Source organism: Passer montanus, unplaced genomic scaffold (assembly GCF_014805655.1).
Source record: "Passer montanus isolate IOZ18808 unplaced genomic scaffold, ASM1480565v1 scaffold4, whole genome shotgun sequence".
Taxonomy (NCBI): Eukaryota; Metazoa; Chordata; class Aves; order Passeriformes; family Passeridae; genus Passer; species Passer montanus.
In genome coordinates, this window is record NW_024368818.1 from 12,800,227 (window position 1) to 12,824,219 (window position 23,993).

The 23,993-nt window shown below is 40.0% G+C and overlaps 1 protein-coding gene across 10 annotated transcripts in view; it reads right to left on the reverse strand.

The window, feature by feature from the left end:
* FAT3 (FAT atypical cadherin 3) overlaps nucleotides 1–23,993 on the reverse strand; it is a 399,017-nt gene that overhangs the window by 296,888 nt on the left and 78,136 nt on the right. For all 10 annotated transcript variants that reach the window (XR_005628561.1, XM_039718448.1, XM_039718450.1 and 7 more), the window contains one exon: nucleotides 12,273–15,584. Coding sequence is in view for 9 of the 10 variants with exons in the window: in XM_039718448.1 (XP_039574382.1) it covers nucleotides 12,273–15,567 (3,295 nt within the window). In the remaining variant the exon portion in view is untranslated. The remainder of the gene's footprint in view (nucleotides 1–12,272; nucleotides 15,585–23,993) is intronic.

The following is a 23,993-nucleotide window of genomic DNA, read 5'->3' on the forward strand; positions in this document are numbered from 1 at the left end:
ATTATTTGGAATAAATTTACTGGCTTAAATAGGTCACTGTGATTCTACAGTTCTCCTGGGAAATCAAACCAGGAAGAAGTGACTCCTGAAGGGACTTCTCTTTTAACACCCTCTAAATACCAAGTGACTGCATTACCCAGTTGTTGCACTGCATTTTGATACATGCTTCCATCAAAATCACTCACAGCATTTTAAATCCATTAATCATGCAAGCATCACAACTGGCACAAAAACTGCCTTTGACAATGTGATGATCATTAGACTTATTGTACAGACAGGTAAAGCGAGGCATGAAAAGGTTAGTTATACTGCCAGAGGGATTCTGTCTCTCTCTGTGACATGTAGTAAGCAACTTTAGCCATCTGATAGTTGTTCTGACTTGTGATTTCAGCTTGAGGCCCAGGGACCCACATCATAACCACCATGTAGCAAATAAGCAGCCTAATCAGCTAACACACCAAATCCCTATGTTAGCACACAGCTTGCTTGCTCCATCACAAAGCCAGGACAAAGCAGTAGCTCTTGCACGTGTTATTTCCAAGCCATTCATCCATCCCACTAAATCCTACTGGTTTAGCAGGTCGACTCTCCACCAAGCAACTTCTGAAACAGGGAATTACAAATTTCCTTGTTACATATTGACAAGTAAATGTCTACTATGTCTCAGTATGAATTTCAATAAGAATTACACCACTGCAGCTGTGTGCATGCATGTTCCCAACCCCACAGGGCCACAAGCATCAAAACGGCAATGCAATACTTCACTTTGCACCTGATCTCCTTCTCTCTGTCCACCCAAACGGCTTGTGTTTGCAAGACCTGTAAATGCAACCAGGGAGCTGATCCCCCCACTTTTTTCCTCAAAAAATGAGTTCTTTCCTCATGGCTTTCTTGAGCTGGTTCACCAGTGGCTGTGGGTAAAAACAGAGCCACTGAGGGCAGGTAGCAGGAATCAGCATTCAGGTGCAGGAATGGGCTGCCTCTGCTTTCAAAACAGATAAATGCCAGCTATAAAGGGAGTGGAAATCACAGCCTTTTTAAATTGAAAACATGGGATTCTTCAGAAGCAATTCAAGTTGCAAAAGCTCTCTGCTATAGTTTGCTTGGCTGGAGGATTTTTTGTGTATACATCAACCCTTTAGGAACCCCACCAGTAAGATAGTCTCTCCTAGATCCAGGTGACCACAGAAAGGGGATACATGGCCCCTTTACCAGAGGTTCCCATACCCTCCAGGGACTTGCCAGGAAAGTCCAAACCCTCTTGTTAAATCTTGGATTATGATTGACAGTGTGACCACACAGTTATTTCTGACCACATTCAATGTCTAGATAGAGCTTCCAACTGTTATCAGATGAGTTTTAATTTGTGGGTGCAGAGAAAGAAAAACAGATTTTCTGAGAATTAGCTGGATTTCGTCTTTGCCAGTGACAGATTAATGTTCATTATGAAAAATTAAGCAATTAAAGGAAATCCCCATGAAAGAGTAGAAGCATATGCAAAAAGTTTTAAATACTGCTATGTTTACACAAAGAGAACAGGAACCCTTCTGTGCTCCTAACAATATAGGAGTAGAGCACTTTGCAATGCAGCAATGCTTACAGCCAGCAACAACCACCAGCTGAATGGCTTTTTCCACTTCCACCATCAACAAATTTAATCTTTACAGCTGAGAAAATTCCAACATTATTTAGGTATTACCTTCATTTTTAGAGAGAAGCTGCCACAGGTTTTGACAATAATCTGATGGAGGGGCAAAGTTTAGAATTAGCAGTCATAAATTCATTAGGTCACATTTATGAAACAGATTTTGCTATTTACCCTTTAGCCAGCACAGCTAAATGCTAGCCTCATAAACAGCTCCTGTCTCCTTTACAAATGTCACTATGGGCACAATCCTCCTTTTCTGATTATTTTGCTTGTCTCCAGCATGACACTCTGTACCTCAGAAGCAGCTTACTGCCCACACTGAACTACTGCCCACACTGAATGTTCCAAAAAGGAAGATACCTCATTAAAGGCAGACCCACACTGGGTTGCAAAGGAGCCACACACTCACAAAAAGCATCTCATCTCATTAGCAAATGGCTGGTGCAACTGCTCCTCGTGGAGATGAAGACACACCACTAATTTGAGGTACAGAAGGCACGGAACAGACCGCCCTATGCTGGTACTGTGGGAGTGAAAATAGCACATTAAATGTTTGTTACGTTTCTGATGGAAGCTGTTTCCAATGGAGCTGTATTGAGCTCACAGGGGCTCAATCTGCTGTTTTCAGGATTTCCTTAAAGAGAAGAATAAGGCAAGTGTCTCTGAAGGGCAGTGCTGTGAGAGGGTAAAGTGAGGGATGCTGCTCCATACCGGGAAGCCTGTCCCATACTGGGAAGGCCCCCACAGCCACTCAGAGCACTCGGTGCCACCCAGAAGAACCAGCCCCAAAGGCTGGCTGAGGTTTCTGTCCAGCTGCCAGTCCTGTGGGCAGCACAGGGACTCTGGCTGTCCCTGGATTGACCCTCACTGCTGGTGCTTGTAGCTATCCACTGCTCTTTCCACCCACAGCGAAACAGGAGGTTATCACCCCAGAGGAAGCTGCATTAATCACTGACAATGGCTTATGCTACAACCTGCCATCATCAAAGAGTTACTGTTAAATTATAATTATAGCACAGTAAAAAAACAAAACAAACTAACATATCCAAAGGAAGCCGAGCAGAGCAAACCAAATCAGTTCATCCCTACAAGCTATCTCAAAAAGAAATGGTAAAATCCAACCCTTTTAAAACCATCTCCAAGATCCTGTACAGTGTAAGAAGGGTGGTCTCACATGGAACAACAGGCTGGTATGCAGAAGAATCTGTCCCATCCACCCCTATTTGCTATGGCTAAGTACAGCTTCATCACAGATATGACAAACGCCTGAAGTTCCCATGGCTTTTAATAAATTTGTGCATTGTCACTCCCCACCTTCCAAAAAAAGAGAAAAACATCTCAAACTATTAACTTACCTACACCTTTCAGTAAAATGAAAACTACATAAGCACTGTACATCAAAGAGCTTCCTTCATTAAAATGTGGAAAATAATTTCTGCACTTTAGATGAAAGGTGTTCTGGGACTGTGAAGTTTCTGGCAAATTTAATTAAATCCCATAGTTATTCTCTTGCAAAACTAAAGTTTTTGAGCAAAAAAAAAATTAACTGATTCACAGTATCAGTTTGTTTTCTTCTTTTTGCCAAATCTTTACCCTATAGAGTGAACCACTGGTGTGAAGCAAAACCATTTTTAATGACATATGCATAAAGTTACATTTCCAGAACACAAATTCTCAGTTAAATTTTCAAATTAAGATGAAAAATTCCCAAATAAAGATGCGAATAATTCTTTATGGGCTGCCAAGAACTAAAATCAGACATTCATTTGCTATGCATATTTTAGCAAAACTGAAAACCAAAAGCTTCAGCTGTGAAAGATAGGCAGACCTTGCCATCGCAGTGGAAGGAGAGAGCTGTTGAAACCACACACAATGAGATTACTCTCATCTTTCCAGTCCATCACCTTGAAGAATTGTTGCTCATGTACAGTTAGTACAATTTGCTCAACTCCAAGATTATCATCAAAGTAATTGAAAAACATTTCCTAAGAGAAGTAGCTTCAGGCTGCCTCCCTCTCAGGGAGGGTTGCGGTAACCCAACTGTCTCCAGTGGGTAATAGCTGCAAAGTTGAGACATCTAAGAGCAAAAAATCACACATGTATCTCAATGGAGGGGTGGGTAAGTGCCACAGCATGTCCTGATATTCCCAGTCATTTAGGTAGGGATGTACTGGCATGTACCACAGCTCTCAGCACAGAGGAAACAAAGCACAGTCCTGCACCTTCATACACTTCCCGCTCTGATGGAACACCACAGGAACACTTGGGACCAACTTCTTTCCACAATTGACTGGATCTACCCTTTTTGTTCAACACGGACAAAATGACCAGCCCAATGCCAGCAGACAACTTCACTCTGACATACACAGAGATGTATTAGTGCAAACACCTAATGCAAACCAAGTGCAATGAATACACCCTTCCCACGTGCACTCTTTTTGGCTTTCTCTCAGTTATGTCTTACTGGCAACACTTCAATGCTAATAAGACACCATAAGTGTATAAAATGCAGTAAAGATGTTTACGTTAAACAGCAGACTACAGATTGAAATAATCTGTTCCATGAGCTACAGAAGCTCATCTCCAAACATCTATTTTCAGGTAAACATGTATATGTGAATTCAAAGAGATCTAACAGTAGAAGGGCTTTTTCATTTTATTTTATTTTTACCTTGTTGGCAAACACCTAACAAGTTCCAAGACTTGAACACTGAAATCAGCCAAACAGTCTTACAATATGACACAATTTTTAGCAATGAGAGCAATGAAAGCTTGGAAAAGCTTTCCAAGCAACTGACTGATTAACCATTACTTGTAGTCCTTGAACTGCAAACAGCTTTATAAAAAGTACCCTTTAATCCAGCTTCCAAGGTAAATCCTTGAGCCTACCTACATATTCAAGCACAGGAAGAGATACACGATCAGTCGAGTGTTATCACTCCAAACCAGTTCTACAAATTCCTGATTAACTCTGTCCAGTTCTACTGTTCCCTAAAAAGCCACACAACCTGCTGCAAGGTCAGACAGCAAAATGTGTCCTCAGTTTTATTGGCCAGCGGAGATTTCTCTCTCTTGGACTTGTTACAGCAAAGGATTAGGCAGTGCAACAAAATGACTCCATGTAATCTTAGATATTGCCCAAACATCCTCCTCTGTACACCCTGGAAGAGGATATTGCTCTCCATACACGCATAAGCTTGCATTTCTGCATGAACACCTCCCTTTTCAAGGCCCTTGGCTTCCACTGGTGCTTTGGAATAGCTAAAAAGGATTTTTCTCCAGTTTCCTCTGAACTACCACGAACTGCTGCTCATGGTCTCAAGTGATGCCAGGATAAAGCTGGTGTTCATGTGCTCAGACTGAACGCTAGTCACTGGAAGTCAATTTTCCTCTAATATCATCAAACTCACTACCTTGTGGCTTGGTCCCTTTGCTGGCACCTTGGAGATAAGCTTTCTGCAGGAGCACCTGGGTATAATTTAATAGATGATGATGCATGAGCTAATATAGAGGTCACTTTTGGGATTATACACTGAGAATAACAGAAGACATAATACAAAATGCACTTGGAAAGATCTCTCAAGGGTAATAAAGGTGACAGGAGGAAATACAGACTACACATTTCTTTATTAATAAATAAACTACTCAGAGATTGAGACAAAATGTCCTATCACCAGGAGCATTCTGAATAATAAAGGATATTCTCTAAACATTTTCCAAAGAAGGGAAAGCATGCAAATTACAGCTAGCTATAAAAATTATATGTTGTGAGCTGTTTTATGGGGTATAAAGCTTAGAGAGCTGAACAGCTTGAATAAAACAATTCTGCATGACTGGCCTTACTTCTGAAACTTTGAAAGTATGTCAGAATGATACTAACAGCCTTTCAAAGTAAATATTTTCGTAAGCTGATGCATTGTTTTAAGGTTCATATTACTAAAAAAAAAGTTAAACCAATTTGCTCCAGTGAAACTAAGACAAGCCTTGTTCCTTACTAATTTACATCTAGAAACGACAAGGAAATTATAAACACACAGACACAGAATTTGTGTAAACATTATTGGTTTTCTACCATGACTAACTTTAAAGAAAAAGAAAAGTGTTAGTGATTGTGTCCTAAAAGTAGAAATCTTATATGAAGGAACACTTCCCCTGTTAAAAGCTGCCAGAGATAACTCACAGAGCACCAATAACACAAGCTCAGAAATAGCTGCTCTCATGAATGCCTCATTCCTGCCTGACACAGACACAGATTGACAGACCAGATTTTGGCCAGGACTGTGCTCTGTGATCCATATGACACACCCCTCCCCAAAGAGGCTGCTCAGGAGAGACACCATGGACAGGTTGAGGGCTGATGATCTTGTCATGAGTGTCTGCTCCAAGTGTCTCCCCTGTGAGCCACCGTTTTTTACCAAGCCACCTCCCAGCAGAACCCACTGGCACTTCTCCTGTGGTATGACCTGAAGTTACCTTGAAAACTGGGTTTAGAAGCCTGGGATAATTAAGAGGCTCCAAAATACTGTCTCTGGGTAATGAAATTTGCCTACACTCTCCAGGAAGATGAATAACATCTGTAATACTAGTGTCTCCAAACTCTACAGTGAATTAAATTCTGCCAGTGAGTCCACCCCGATCCACCCACTAGCTCCTACATACCTCCATAAAATTAAACAACTGAGAGGGAGAAAAACATGTATCACAAATTATTTTCATTTTACTTTACTTCATTTCAAAGAAACTAGAAATGGTCCCACATAAATATTTATCAAACCACTCAAATTGTAGTAAATGAAAATATACTTCAACCTGCATACAAAATAACTGAAAACTATTTTAAGAGACAGCAAGAAGATGCAAGGAGTCCAAATCAGTATATTCATTCCTTTCTGCCAAATAGATTGCACAGTGCAGGCAGGTCTGGTTTCTTGTAAACTATATAATCTGGTGTTTCTAGCTTCCATTATGAAGCCATGATTAGGGTTTTCCAGAACCAACTGCCTTCTCTAGCCACAGTTTGTTAGGAATTTCTATTACTTTTGAGGTATCCAAATAGAAGCTCAGACCATTATCCTTAGCACCATAAATAAACCCATGGAGTTTGTAATGATTTGAACTCTACTTTCATTTAGCAGTACCTTTAAGCTTTCAGCACTGTGAATGACAGGACTGGCCTGTTACTGTGAATTTCAGGGCTGAAACATCTAAAGATGAAGTTAACAGAGTCATCTACTCAATTGCATTCTTACCAGAGGTCCTCTACAGGGTTAGAAATCAATGCCAGCTAACTAAATTTAAAGTTCTAATCAAAGTTAGGGGACTCAGGTTCCCGAACAACCCTAAGAAATAAAGAATGCATTCTTTGAAAGCATTCTTTAAGTCCATGCTCATGGGCTTTGCAAGAACATTGAAGATCCCAGAAGCTTTTCATTAACACCACTGTTTTATCTTTGTGTTCAATTTCAGTGGGATTTAAGATGTTTCTATGCTTTCCTGAGAACAAGTAAAAAACTTGTTGTTTCGGTTTCCCCACCTGTGCAGTGGAGTTAGTAATTCCTTGTATGTCAGGATGATGCTCCACCAACTCTCACAAACCCTACAGAAGCCTCTGCAGCAGAAGATGCTGATTTTGTCTTGTTTCTCTGCTCCTCTAGAACTCACCTTGATAATTTCCTATTACCAGTATTGTCACGGGTAGTGTAAGGGTAAATATAGAATCTCTTTGTGTGCCAGGCTGTTATATTAACATGTAGAAACAGATGCCAGACTAAAAACCGGAGCTAGAGTAAAAATGCAGTTTAGCTGAAGTACAAACCATCAAAAAAGAAGAAGAAGGATTCCAGCGTTTAGATCTGGTATCATCTAACTCAACCTTTCAAGAAGTCAGGAACTCCCACTAGCTGTTCACATTGCCACTGCAGCCAGAAAAAGAGATTCTGATAGATGGTATTCAGTCTCCCAAGGTGGGTGATATCATAAACCCATATGCATTTGTTGGACTCACCACCAACTCCTGAAACAACAAAAATACACCACTTTGCTGTGGTATCAGCACTATGAGGGTGCACATACCAGAGCTAAGAAAATCCAGGTTTTTAATAAGGCAGTGTAGGACCTCTGACAGAGAACATTTCCACAAGAGTAGTAGTCATCACTATTAGAGCTAACCTGTGATGGAAACTCGGAGCATACTCTCATCCCACAATTATTTTTTTTACCACATCTCTGCTCATTTGTGTCACAAAAATATGGAGATAAAAGAGTGCATTTTACACAATTTTCTTCTAAGAAACTGCAATTAGCAGACTGGCAAAGAGAGTGGAGATGCACACCAGGCAGGAAGCAGTACTAAAGATGAGGAAATGGTTTCAGCTTCTCTTTAGTATGAGAGTGGCACAAGGGGAAGGTTACTGCTCATTTCTGCAAAATCCAAATATAACATATTGATCAATTTCTGTAGATAAAAGGGAGGGTCAGATGCTTTAACACTGTATTGTCAGAAAATGAAATATCAAACTATCATTTACTCTCACCACTACACTTTCAAATTTTTTTTCCACTTTTTATGTCTAGAAGCGCACTTATGTGTGGGTTTCTGAATAAAAGTTAATTCCCAGAAACTAGATTAAAACCATGAATCTGGTAGAGAGGAGTCATAATAAATTACCTAGCAGTAAGGCTGACAGTGTATCTTCCTGTTCACAGTTAACAGGGATGGGCTACATCTGACCAAAGCAAGGCACTCGGTGTAGACCCCTACCTGAGCTAGTCTCACAAGGACCTTTGCAATCATGCTTTTTAGAGCATGATTCATCCAACTTATTTCATATTTTTACATTAGGGTGAAATTAATCATATTTTTCAGTGACTGATTTCTTTCTGTTGACTTGAAGAAGCTTGCAGTGACTAGTTCTCATTGTAGACGACCATATTTTATAACAGATTATATATCTGGATCCCAAAAAAATGAACATGACAGGGGAAAAAAAAAAAAGGCAGTTCTGAACAGGAGACAGAAGGATCACATTACATGTTTCTCAGTGCAAGGTTCTTAAATGGCATGTTTGTGACATTTACATCAACAGTCAATAAATAAAAAAAAGTTCCTCCTTTTTTTTAACCTCAAGGAAAGTCTGAAACCAGATTTTTTAGTCATAAATCATGACTGACTTCCAAACCCATGAGAAATTTCATTTTCTATCTAAGGTAGTGGGAAACCACAGATGGAGTTGAAAGGTCAAGAACTGCAGCAATCTACTTCAGGAGACATTCTATTTATTTACAGATTTGTACTGGCTCCAACTCCTGGAAATGGAAAGTAAATCCAATGAAGCAAATTTGGAAGTGATTCACACTTCTATCTGGGAAACACTTGCTATGCTTCTGGTTACCACCATGTATGAACTGGCATATTTAGCAGTGAATGCTGTAACAACAATACTCTCCAATCTATCAATTCTATATGATATGAGGCAAAGAGCAGCACTGTAGGAAGGGAATCCCAGGCTCACCCCCATGGTACAACTCTTACCAAACCACAACAGCACCCAGATTTGCACATTTACACTGTGCAGAAGCATCTGTAAGGACCAATACAGAGAAGACTCCCAAGCTCCCTGACTGCCATCCACTGTCCTGACCTGAATGGAGAAAAGCCTGTTGTGAAACCCACACCAAAAGCTAGATCAAGCTTGGTGGAGATAGACCACAGAATCATTTAACTTTGACAAGACCTCCAAGATCACTGAGTCCAGCCATTAACCCAGCACTGCAAAGTCAATCACTAAGCCATAGCCATGAGTACAACATCCACACATTTTTGAACACTTTGAGAAACGGTGTTTCTCATCCCTGAGCAGCCTGTTCCAATGGCTCACAATCTTTCAGTGAATAAATTTTCCCTAATGCCCAATCTAAACCTCTCCCGACCATTTCTTCTTGTCCTGAAACTTGTTACTTGGAGAACAGACTGACCCCCACCTCATTACAAGTTCCTTTCAGGCAGTTGTAGAGAGTGAGAAGATCTCCCCTGAGCCTCATATTTTCCAGATGTACCATCATGCACCTATGTACATCTGTAGTGGAAGAAGACACCATGAGAACAAAGGTGCAGCTGCATGGTGCAGTGTGTATCCCTCATGAAGGCCTGCTTCTCCTCATTTCAATTCCTCAGTATCAGTGTGCCTCAGGAAGCAAAAGCACATCTCACTCAACACACAGGGCAAAACCATTAACGTGTAATATTTCATAAAAATAAAAACAATGCATTTGAGCAGAATTTTGCTGAAAGCACAGACTTGCTTGCAGTTTAGCCTACTCATATATCAGGATGAATTTGGCCCAGTTTATATCCTAATGATTATAATGGATGCTGCAGTCATCTTTTCATTAAGGCAGCAGCCAAAAATATTGATTTGTTGTACTTCACACTCCTGCTTACCTTCACAAATTTCAGGAGAGATGGTACATAAGCCAATAGAGTTGGTCAGTTTAAAAGTGACAAATGAACTGCACTGAAAGTAAATAAACAGCTATCTCTTTATAAATTAATTCAATATGTGACTTAAGCCTTTTTCTACAGCTAGAAAGCTGATTCATCATTCAGCAGCATTTAAGTTGCCACCAGTTCAATAGCAGAGTATTAATGTTGCATTTTATTTGACACAGAAGGTCAAATCCTGCATTCAGCCTACAACAGAATGACCCAGAGTAACCCTGAAGCCCTGCCCTCCACATCGCCCTGGCTGAAGCTCAGCACGCAAAGTGTTCTTCAAATTGCTTTCAAGAAGTCTTACATGACATTGAACATTTGGGAAAATCAGAAACAAGAATCCCAAATCTTCTGATCTGCTGGATTATCTTCTAGATTATCTTCTGGAATGATTTAAGTGAAATCGCACAGGTTGGCTCATTTTCACTTAACACTTATGAAAGAGTGAAAGGCAGAAAAAATCTTTGCATCTTGGGAGATTTGGGGCTTTTTTGCCTTCACAAAACATATTTCAATTTTAGAAAGAAAGTAAGTATATTTAATGTGGAACAGTGAGTACAATTTCCATTCCCGTTAAAACATGATTTGTGCTTTACTGAACAAAGGACCCAACTTATTTTAGACCATCGCCTCTACTAGGGTAGACACAGGGTAAAAAACTGGATCTTTCACTTATGAGTGAGTTACATTCAGTGAGTAAACTCTAACAGCTCTTTTAAGTTCAATAAATGTCAAATGCTGAGATTTTTGTATCAATATTGCAGCATTGGCACCAACCTCCCAATGCTTTATAAAGAACCCATTGAGATGAAGTCGATACTACTCAATAAATAGGTAGGATGACATTTTCAAATGCAGGACCTTAGTATTTAAACACATGTCCAAATGTCTAAATAATGTTGCCTGAATGCCTTCCGCTACTATCAGCACTATAAGATATGTGAGTTTCTAACATTTCTGGAAATTACACTAGGTGCCCTCTTGACTTCTGACACTCAAGTCTGATGTTTCTGGACATAAGGTTTTGACTGCAATCATCTGTGTACAGCTGTAGCCGCAAGGCTGTAGCAAAAATAGAATAAAAATATTTTTCTCTGCTTATACTATGAGAGCCTCAGCATTTGTGATGTCGTCTGTTTTTCATAATGTTCAGTTTAGAAAGTTGACATTTGATTAAACAGTTTGAATTTGCCAAAACATACATTTTAATCTTATGTTTAATACCACATTCTCAATTAAAAGCTTCAGAAGAAGACATACAAACCACAGTAAATCCACAGACCTAACATATTTAATATAATTTCTGAAACTGTTGACTAATATTTTCTAATTTCCGCACTACTTCTAGTGGTGCACAGCTGCACCATTACTCCCAACAACCATCAGACATTTAAACAGCCAGTTTTTAAGTGTTTTACTAAACACACTTTTGTATTTAGTATTTTGAACATTTTCCAGTAGGGTGGCATAGTAATAAAGTTCAGCATCTGAAGAACCTTCGCTATATTAACAATGCTTTCTAACACCAATATTTATAATACTACTGGCACCAAAGGAAAATTACCAAAGGTCATTTACAGCTATGAACACTTCCCTGGATTTCTACCTTTTACATAAGCACACCAACACTGATAAACACAAGAAAGTGTATTACACAGGATGGTGTGTCATTCCAGAATAACTCGCATGAAAAATGACTCCCCGCAACAAGAACAAGGCCACAAATAGGTTTTAAGACAAAATCATCTTTCTTTCATGCTCCTTATTTCCTTTCATTTGGTTTAACACTGCATTCAAAGTCATGAGTATTTTGACTTTGTGGAGGTGGCCTGAGTAATTTACAGTGATGAACAGATAATGCAGTAACTGTAAGCAAGTCATTCTGTTACTATCACTGCCTTCTAAATGGAGCCCTCACATAGCTGCTGAAAAGAAATGTGTATAATTCCATATCCACAGTGTGATGAATGCAACCAGGTAATTAAATCATCTCATTGCTGTGCCGGGAAAATACTTATGATTTTACCTTGCCTGTTAAGAAGAACCTAATTTCTCATTAAGGGTAGAACAATTATTCCTCCGTTTTGCTTTTGAAAAAACCTCTATGAAGGAGAAATCAGAAACAAAACTCACCAGTTTCTTCATCAATGCTGAATCTCCCCAGGCCACTGCCATCCCTGATGGAATACTGGATCTCCCCATCTCTTCCAGAGTCCTCATCTCGAGCAACAACTTGCAAAACACTAGTACCAATGCGGGAGTTTTCCTTTACAGATCCAATGACAGCAAAGTCAGGAAAATAAGGGGTATAAAGATTTTCGTTAACATCCACCACTTCAACTTCCACGAAAGAAAGAGAAGAGAGAGAAACTGGGCGCCCCTTGTCCTTGGCACGCACAGTCAGGTTGTAGAACTGCTGCTTCTCGTAGTCGAGCTCCTTGTTCAGGCGGATGGCGCCGCTGGCCTTGTCGATCTCAAACCGCCCGTTGTAATCGTTCACCAGTGAGTAGCGGACTTGGCCTCCCAAGCCCAGGTCCGGATCGTGAGTTTCCAACCAAGCTATGACAGTGCCAACTGGCAAGTCCTCAAGGACCTTCACATTGTAGCTGGATGGGATAAAGGCTGGAGAGCAATCGTTAACGTCATCCAAAAACACCTTGAGAGGCACAACGGAAAACTGCTGATGGCCGCTCTCTGCTCTGTCCCTAGCCTCAATCTTCAGTGTGTAGTTCGCTTTTGCTTCCCGGTCTAGTTGATCTGCAACATACACCACTCCTGTGGAACTGTTGATAGCAAATTGATGGGTGTCTGTCAGAACTGAGTAAGTCACTTCACCATTAGATCCTAGGTCTTTATCTCTGGCTTCTACCTGGATAATCTCTGTACCAAGACTTGTACTTTCTAAAATATTAACCGAGTAACTGTCCTGTAGAAAAACAGGCTTGTTATCATTAGCGTCCTCCACAGTGACAGTCAGCAGTCTCCATGCAGATTTCTGTGGATTACCTAAATCATAAATTGTAATATTAAGGAGATAGAGCTCGGTTTTTTCACGGTCCAAGGGCATGAGAACACTAAGTATCCCCATCTCCATGTCAATGTTGAAACAACTATCTACATTACCATCGGAAATTGTATAAAGTACTCTTCCATTAAAGCCTGAGTCAGCATCATAGGCTTTTATCCTGAGGATGGTGGCACCAACTGGCAGATCTTCTGAAACCTTCACATCAGTAGGAAAGGATTTGTCGAAATGAGGTGCCTGCCTGTTGACCGAATAAAAATCAAGAAAACCATCTTCCAAATTCAGCTTCACATTTGCTTTTGCCTTTTTGAGCAATTTTTCTGCTAGCTTCTGAGCAACTCTAGTTTCTCTACAGCTAAAGGTCTTTGAAGACACTTTCCCATGAACTACTGAAATATTAACAAACATAGCATCAGCAAAGTTCTCTCCATCAGTTGCTGTTATCTTAAGGCCAAAATTGCTATTCTTTATGCCAGAGTTAACAAGAGATTTTTTAAGTTGCAGGACACCAGAGTCTGGACTTAAATAAAAAAGGCCAAGTTCATTTCCAGAGATTATTTTGTACTTCACAAGCTCTAACTCATCTATGTCTATTGCAGAAACAGCAGTGATGTGACCACCAACAGGAAAATCAGATGAAATCACTCCCTGACAGGCCACTTTTTCAAAGAGGGGCTTGTTGTCATTGACATTGCCTATGTATATGGTGACATTCACCTCACTTTCGTGGCGATAGGGAGAACCCCAGTCAGATGCTCTCACAATGAACCTGTAACTTTCTGGTGAGGACTCAAAATCCAGTTCTTCAGATGTGCTGATGACACCTGTAAACTGGTTTATTGTAAATGGCAGTGAGTTCAGACTGGCAATACTGTATGTGATGTATCCGTTCTCTCCCCTGTCTTCATCAACTGCTGACACTGCCAAAACGCTGGACCCCACTGGGACACTTTCATTGACAAATGAGCTGTAGGAGAGCTGCTGGAACTCCGGAGTGTGATCGTTGGCATCCTCTAACCTGACAGTAACCCGTGCTTTTAAATCACCACCTTTGTTTGCATATACTTCTAATTCATAGAGGTCCTTCTCAATGATTTTCAAAGGACGAGCAGTAGTAATAAGGCCTGTGTTGGGATTGATTTTAAAATACTCAGCTTCCTCACTTGGAGATATTCTGTATTCCACACCCTGTGGCTCAGGGATCAGCTTAACTACTGCAACCACCACACCAGGAGGTGAAAATTCACTGATGAAAATATCATATGCCTCCTTTTCAAACTTCAGGGGAATACTTTCTTTCTTGGGACTAGCAATGTGGACCAGTTTGACCGCAGAAAATTTCTGAGGAGATCCTTTGTCCTTAGCTTGGAGAGTGAGGTTGTAACCATAAGGGAAGCTGTCCCAATCAATAGGCTTTCTTTCCTTGATTTTGTACTCATTCATCCATTTGCCTTCTTTAGTCAGAAAGAATTGTTCTAGAGGATCTCCAGCAACAATAGAAACAGATTCTATTTCTCCATTGGCTCCTTCATCTAGATCATCAACATTAACAACTGCATAAGTAGGTTCCTTGTCTGATGGGAAGGGAATGTGAGTTACTACACTTATTGTGGGGGCATGTTCATTTATACGTTCAATGTGAACATAAAGCTTGGCAGTGCTGCTTACGCCATTGTTTCCATACAGCTTCATCCCACGGTCCACTGCCAGAATCTCAAGGTCGTATCTGTTTTTCTCATCATAATTTAACCGGCCACTTAAGGAGATAACACCACTTGTAGGATGAACTGAGAAGAGATCAACTTTACCTTTAAAGTAATAATAAAATTCACCATTGGACCCAATATCCGCATCTGTTGCGGTCACCTGTGCAATGCTAGTCCTTAAGGGAGTGCTTTCTGCTATTGTGACAGAATATGTGGTTGGTGAAAACAAAGGTCTTAGGTCATTCATATCCAAAACCTGAATGTTCACTTTTGTCCATGTTTCCAAGTCCTCTCCTCTGACAGACCCTTTTACCATCAATAAATAGTTGTCCTGGATTTCTCTGTTCAATATCGCAGAATTCCCCCCTTTAGTCCTTATTCTGAGGAAGCAGAAGTCAGCAATGATGACTTCCTCTGCTTTAAAAAAGCCCTCATCATCACCAGACACTATTTTGTACTTGATATCCCAGGAAAGGTCAGCCATGGTAATGCCCATCCTCGTCTGACTGTTGACATAGGTCCTGGCTGCGGAATTCTCGTATACTGTGGCATTGTAAGTGGAATGTGTGAAGTGAAAGCCAAGCGGGGCAGTCCCATGAGCCACCTGGCAAACCAAGGCCAGGAACTTGACAATCAGAAGGGCAAGGCATGACGGAGGTAGCCGTGAGCCTGACCAGCGGCCCATATTCACGTCCATCACATCATTCTTTCACCCTGTGACAGAGAAAACAGGAAATAGTTGATCAAGAGATTAAAAACTGTACTGTGAAGTGGCATGTCAAAATTACTTATTAAATTTCTAATAAAAGGTAAAATCTATGTAATATCAATTCACCACATCTTTAACAAAACAGAAAGGGAGCACACTACACACACACAATCGTACCAGCTCCGGGTATTTTCACACCTGTCTAAGTAGTATATATGCATGTCCACATACATATATATAAATAAAACTACATATATGTATGCATGCATACATTTTTAACATGGAAGACCTTACCACATCCACATACACATGCAAAGTCCAGAATAATAATCACAGTAAAAAAAAATTAAAATTCACTACACATATTTGTATAAATTTATATCGAAGGATGAACCACATAGAGAATTTTTTTTCTTATTTATCAGCAGCTCCAACTAAGCCAAAACTTGTTTGTTTTCAGAGCATACTGGAAAGCTCATCTTCTTTCCCAACATATGGAAGAGAGACGGGATTTTCATACGTATGTAGCACTGTCATAGTCAAATGTTACCTTTTTTTTCATGGTCAGTTAAGAATGATAAAATTTGAGTCACCAAGAACAAGTACAGTAAGAAATTAATTATGCAGTCATTTCTTTAAATACAAATACCTTCAGAAAAGGCCCAGTGCTTCACTTCAAGAATCTAAATTGTGAGGTTAAGCAGAGACAGAGTAAGTGGAGGCACTGGCTGAAGGTTGCTGGAGGGTACTGCAGACAGTGGGAGCCAAGTCCTGCTTATCTATCGCTTCCTTCTTGAAAGCAGAGGACAGGAGCCTGAGGAAACCAGGCAGGTGCTACCAAAAGGCAGTGGGAATAAGTATCTTTGTTACAGAGTACATGCAATGCTACTTGTGAAAATCATAAAAATCAATTTTAAAAGGAAACTATTGAAAGACCCACTGCACACACACATTGTTCTCATTGTCATTTAAAGCTACTTGAAAATGTAGTTTTCTCCAAGGTAGAACACGGGGAGGAAAAGGATAGGCAAAGTTATCAATGACACAGGTTAATTTAAACTTCCAACAAGATTTCAACTTCCCCAAGGAGATTTATAAATTGCATGCATGTTTTGGAATATGAATTCATATCAGTTATCACCTCCAATGTAATGGAGCGACTACTGCAGTTTCAGTACTAACAACAAACAATTCATCATTCTGATGTTGCAATGTCCACACACAACACTTAACTTCCTGATCCCACAGTCTATATCCCATTGTTTAATACACTGATCAATTTGGTCAGTTCTCCCAAGGGTTTGTCAAAGCACTCATCTTCCAATACACTTATTTTCACATACAGTTCTCCCCCTGCCTTTGCTTTCTTCTTATTTTCTTTTCTATTATATTAAAAAAAAAAAAAAAACAACCCAACTCTTTAAAAAGAGAATAAAAATCCAAGATTCTATCACCTTCTGGACCTGCATTCCCCAGTAGCCAGTGAATTTCGTTTGTGGCAGTTCTCTTTCTGAATACGCCCCCTCAATTACTGTGCACATAGCGTGCGAGTCCTGTGATTAACATCTGGTTCCATACAGTTCATACATCAAATAAGCACAATTCTCCAATATGCTTGGGGTACATGAGGGAACAGGTTGATGTCCAGAAGCCCCAGGATGGAATTCATCTACTTCATATAGGAACAATTATTTTATTGTTGTTATCATTTCATTCAGCTGAAAGACCAGCAGTGGCACCTTATTTTTCAGCACAACAAACATTCATCAATTTAATCCACCAGTATGAAAATATCAAAGTCCTTTATTTTCACAGGGCTTTATGGGATCACTTTTGAGTACTGAAACTAAAAGCTGTTGCTTCAGTCTAGTGTGGGAGATGATGCAAGTTGTATTTATATATATATATTTATATATATATATATGTATGTATATACACATACACATATATATATTTACACAACATACAATAAACTGAGGAAATTCAGCCAATGAAAATGAGAAATTCTGATGAGACACAACTCATGGGAAAATAAAGGGCTGGACCTCTTCTGTGACGTGCATTATTAAAATGATCAACAGACAATCACTGTATTGCTGCCTTTCATGAAGGGCACTTCAGCATCCTTTGTCTACACCACAATACCCATCTCTCCCCCTGCTAAGAGAGAAAATTTTTGCTGGCTTACAAAAGAGACTGATGTTATGTTTCATATGAGCATCTAGACTTCTTTCACCACAGTTCAGCAACTTCCTAGGAATTCATTTTCCCATTCTTTGAAGTAAGGAAATTAATTGCCTTATCCTATTTGTCTCATTCGACGGTCTAGTTTCTCCTGTCCATGCCATAGCCCAGCATGAGCTGGTTTCTCTCCATCTGTCAGAGTCATCAACATCAGGTTTTGAAGTCCAGCATAACTGGAAATCAGTTTTCCTGAGAATATAATTGCTACAAAAAAAATTATTTGAAACTTAACTTTCAGCCCTACCCAAGGTTGCAGACTGCCGTAGCAGACAGGCATCAAAGTAGGTATTTACAAAGCTCTGCAATTACGGGGACCTAATGAAAAAGTTGTGTATATCCTAGGCAATAAAACACGACAACCTTATGCTCCTATTCCATTTCTCTTACAGCTTTTAAAGAAAGCTAGGGCTAAGACCTGATCTCAAACACACTGCTGCAAACTCAGTCATGTCAATAGTCCACCAAGTTTTAGAGGTTCAGTGCAATCAGTATCAGTCCTGAAACACTAAATTCCACTTAGAAGCAGCATAGTTATATGTGTGTGTGTGCTACTGAAAGCATGTTTTAGCTCTGAGTACATATGTATAGACAGACACACAGATTATGTATTTTTAGGTAGAATTTAACGGTTGGCACTGGAAAAATTGGACCTGCACATCAGGCAGCACTTTCAGGGTTTGATTTCAACTCAAATGTGGTATGCAGAGTTGTAACAAGTTCCCCATTGAAGTATTTCATCTATCCATATATTTATATGGCTATCGCCACTATAGTATATGAAAGTCCCAATGGATGAGCTATTAAGCTGCCACTTGGGCAACCCAAGAATGTTTTATTCATTTACTGAATTCCTTTCTTCTGGTATATTTGTTTTTAAGAGTTCATAATACATACATACTTAACACACAGGAAATGTAATGAGATAGGTTACAGAAACAAAGTACAAAGCAACCCGCCGTAAATTAGGAGGCATTTCTTTAAAGGCACTACTTGTCAAAAAATGTTATGTTTAAAGTGGAGAGAAAGGTTGTGATTACTTTTGCTTGATTTTAAAATGTTTGGGCAGGAGCTACTAAAATAAAAATTCCCTAGTACTCCTCAGCATGGTTAGACTAAAGAGGAAAAAAAGGGGAAAAAAATAAAGGAAATGAAAAGGGAACAGGGGAAAAAAGAAAAGGTGAAAGATTTCTGAGGGAGGAAAACTGCTCTACAATAGCAGCAGAGACTTAAAGGAAACAACTCCCTTCTAACTACCCAACAAAGTGAAAAAACAACACAATATAGGAGTCCAGAATCTTTCCACTCTAGCTCTCATAAAATTCTCTGGCCTTGAAATGGGAAGGAAAAAATGGAAAAATAGAACAGTGTGTCTTGATTTTTAAAACTCTTTAAAATAAACTTGAAGATCATGGAGAACTCTATGATTTTAAACTCAATTCACCACTTGAGTAATATTCCTCTGCTCCTTGAACAAAGCTGGCTATGTGACCCAAACCTTGCAGAATAGGCTGGTGCCTATTCTGTAAGTGGCTGGTGCTCCTTAGAGGAATTGAGAGAAGTATGATCATCATTCCTTTATCTCATCTCAGCTCTGGCAACCTCCAGTCTGGGCTGCATCCAAACATAACACCTCACCAGACAGAAAAGGAAGACTGAAGTCCCAGGAACTGCCAGGATTCCTGCACACCAAAAATGTGGCTCTAACTCTTATGTGTAGATATGAAACAAGTGCTATCTGTTCCTTGGTTTGACTCCCTCTCCCTAGGCTAATTTTTCTAATTCCAAGGATCTCCACATCATAAAATACTCGAAAAAGAAAACAGTGCATATGTCTCTTGGGTAAACAAGAGCCAAAAGGTCTTTTATAGAATATAAGGAATATAGCAGGCAAATTTCTTCAGCAAACAGAAAGAATAAGCTTTTAGCAGGCAACAGAAGGGATAACAAAAGAGCCTTCTCTCTCCCTACTTTTCCTCCAAGCCCAGTTATACTCTGAGAGCATGCTTCCAGTTGGTCATTAGGCAAATTAATTCAGGCAATGTGACTACCTAACACAAAACAACCATTAAAGACTTTTTCACATGTCCTTTGAAGACAGAAGAAATTCATTTGTGTTTGAACTTCCAGCTTCAATGAAGGGCAAAGAACCTAGTGGAGTTCATATATAGGTCCTCTAGGCGATGAGAAGGAAAAAACAGTTTCTTGACTTCCAATAAATTTCTAAGAGTTGATGTATTGATGCACCTATGTGTATGGGGGGAAAAAAAGGGGGTCAAGAAATCTTGACTGAAAGGTTTTCATCTTAATTTGCATTTCTCTTGGTAAAGCTGGGAAATGACACATGTCTCCATACAAAGGACAGGATTGGAGACCTCATGGTATGGACAAATACTATAATTTGAAATTACTATTGCTTCCTTGAGAGAGTTGCTACAATTCTCTAAGCAGCTTTTCAGCAAAAACAGAACATCTGAAAATGTAAAGGTATTTTTGGGAAGCAGAAGAACAGTAACATTACATGCATATGAAGTCTAAGTAGTATGTAGAGAAGTCACACATCTGCTCCAGAACAGAAGCTCTTGATTTCTTTCGAAGTGACCTTAATCTTTCAAGGTAACTCTTGTCATTCAAACGTCAACATCAACAACAGCTAATCTATTCTCATGATCTAACCATCAATACACAAGGCATTAAACCTCTTCTCAGTGTTCTTTTCTTTCAACAACAGCAATTTGACTACACAAAAACTTCTGTATGACCAGGCCATTAGGATCTGCAAAAAGGATACAAGGAAGGTTGCAAAGCTTTGTGGTAGGTTGGCAGTTGTCACCTATGAAAGGCTTGCATCAAGCTGCATCAGTGATAGAAAAAGAAGTGTCAACAAATCCGTTGTCAATATTGCAACCAGGAGGTGAGAGTATGTCAGTGCCCTCTTGGAAGAAGTCTCTTCCATAGCACAGAACCATTGAAAACTCTTCTGAAATCATGGAAATTATTATTTAGGCATATGGAAGATAGTGATTGAGGAGTTTAAAGACCAAGGTGTCATTCTACCTGCAAAGCTGAAACACAGACTAGAGAGACGTGGATTTTTTAACTCTTATTACACAGGCAATATCATTAGCATCTTGTCAAATGAATAGTGAGTAAGGAAAAAAGCATGTTTGAACAACACTTCCCCTAGCCAGACAGCTTCCTTGCACTTCACAATAATTCACCCAGTTAGGAAAGGCTAACAATTTACTGGCCAGGAAAAGAAGTCAGAATACAGAATAAGAATTTAGAACTTGTGCCATGCAGAAATGAATTAAAGATTTGTGTTCGAGTCTAGGCAGGAGGCAAGAAAAAAACCTTACTGACACTGACAGATTTACAACAGGAGATATATTCATGGAGATACCTGCTCCCCGATGAGCACGAAGATCTGCTTTTCCATATATATGATTATACCATGATGTGTTTATCCCCAAAAGAGAAGGTGAAGACAAAATGATCATTTCTGCAGAGTAAGCCCTTGCAAGAGACAGCACTATAAATCCTAACCTTTCTCAGAGCTGCAAATCCTCCTGCTGCCTGCATGTCATTCCACACGGGAGACAGGCCGCTCAGCGTGTAGCAAGTGTAATTCAGGCCATCCCTAGGAAGTGAAGATTTAGCCACCCAGCCGTATGTTATGAATAACTTTGTTTTGCTAGCAGGTGCTGGGGATTTTTTCCATACAACACCAATTTTTGCCAAGTATCAGTTCATCAGCAAACGCTTCCACTTGTGAGCAGGGGCCAAGCATCATTTTTCTTCCCAAATAAAGGGTGCAAAGGGTCTGTTGGACTCTCCCTTTCCCCTCGAGGATGAAACGTGGCTTGAGGAAAATGTAGGGGGTGGGGGGAGGAATAATTTGCCACCATGTGAGATCTGTCAAAAGTGAATTCCTGGGAGCTACCTTACAAAGGATTTGAGCTAGTCCCTTGGTGGTCTGCCTCTAGGGAAACAAAGGCTGCTATCCAGTTTTCATGCTTTGTGTATCTCAAATCCCCCATGGCTCCTGCTTCTTAGCCACTGTAAAATGGGAATGCTTTGGGGCAGGTTCAAAATGAGCCAGTTATTTTCATGGGGGCTTCCTTATGGAACACATTTAATGATACTATTTCTTGCTTATCTGGCCCCTTTTTTTTCCCCTTATGTATTATTCATAAATCTACTTTGACTCCTGTCCAAGGAGTCCTAACTTGAAAGTTCCTTCAAGGTGTAATGTCAGCAGCAAAAGTCCAGCATTGATGAGTCCCACTTCTGTCACTGCTGGTCTTTCCCCAGCTCTCCCTTCACCACAAGTAAATTTGGATCCCCTCCAAGCAGACAGCTTTTTACCAAGCTGCACCTCTGATCCTTAGGGAGAAGAACTCTACTCATACACTCAGAGGCCACTGAGGATGGGGAGCAGGAGTACAGCCTGCTGTGGGGCACATTCCAGCTGCATACAGTAGGACTTGAGCACTGATTTGACTGGGCTTTTTGCAACTCCACCCTTCCCATAATGCAAATAATAATGATATTAATGCTAAATAATAACTATACAACAATTGAGACGGGATGGTTTTTGTAAAAAACCGTAATCTGAATCTCAGCTTTTTACAATAGCTGGTGAAACATAGCAATGAAATAAGCACTTTTTGAGCTGCAGCACGGATGTGAAGGTGATGTACCTGCAGCTTAAAAAGCATATTCCACCTCTGCCAAACACGGCTCAGTTCCCACCATGAACTCTCTTCCATGGTTGCTTTCCTGCAAACTCACACCCGCCAGTCCCAGCTGCTGCTGGTTGCTGCCTCTGGTCTGCTCTGTGTTTGGGATACTGCACATACTCCTTCTGACAGCCTGCAGAGGCTTGTATAAACTATTTGGATACAGTTTATAGTAAGAAAGAAGTCCATGAGATTTACAACTACTGTTTCCAGGGCCATAAATAGGTATGTAGGTATAAGGACAGCAGTAAGCTGTTACTCTCAGAGGAAAAAAATACTATATATCTCCCTCAGACATTCTGTGTGGGGAGGCAGGGCAGCCCAAGTGGTCCAGACCTTTATAGATGGGCAAATGAAGGGAGATTGAAAATAGAGATGCATATACAAGAGCTTCTTCACCATTGACAGCTCAATGTAAAACACACAACATAAAACGGAGACTGAGGAAAAACACTGTCAGGTTGGACTAGATAATATTTAAAGATCTCTCTAAACCCTAACCATTCTATGGGTCTGTGATTATGAGATGCCAAATCAAAATCATGATAGCCCAGTAAGGACTTTAAAAAGAGACTGCAGGATAAAGCTTTTCACTCTACACCAAAGAAGACATATGAGTATTGTCAGGTGCTTTTAATAAAAACACAATAAATAGAACAATCACTTGAGAACTAGCTAGATCTTATTAACCTAGTCAGGAAGAAAGAAAGAAAAAAAAAATTTGAGGCTAGGAATTGGATTATTGGTTTTGTAGTGCCATATCTCTTCAAGAGAGCTGTGAAACACAGCAACAGAAAGAAATTATGATGGAAGTTGAAGGAGAAAATATTTTGATTAAGATTCTCAACAAGTTTGAGATTTGAGAACAAAACCTAGATTTAGCAATGAACATTTTTCTTTTGGTAGGGCGGGAATCTGCAGGGTGCTGGCACTTGCTGCTGTGTCACAGGCTGACACGGAGCTGCTTCTGGAGCAACACACCGGAGTCATCTACAACCAGCCAGAAATCTCTACATGGGTCTGGCTTCTAGGCACTGCAGAGCAGCCACCTTTCTGAAAGCCAGCACCCCAAAATCTGCCTCTCAGTGGCCCTCTGATGAGAGAGACTCTGAAAACTTGGACAAACTGTAAAAGCCCACAACTATTTACAAGAACAAAGACAGAAACAAACAAAAAAAAGTGATTGTTGAGAGTGGCTGCTCTCCAACTTTTTCTCCAACTTTGTGCAAAAAAAAATCAGAAAGTTTGTCACTTGTTTTAAGAGGCAGTTATTTAGAGAAGGGCTCTTGCCATTACTTTTTTAAATTACATCCAGCTGTGGCCATAGTAGTTGGTTAACCTGCCTAAGTAAAAAGCAATGCACATCAGGTCAAATAAATCATACTTTCTCTCAGATAAGTGAAATACACACTGCAGATACCACGTGGGAAA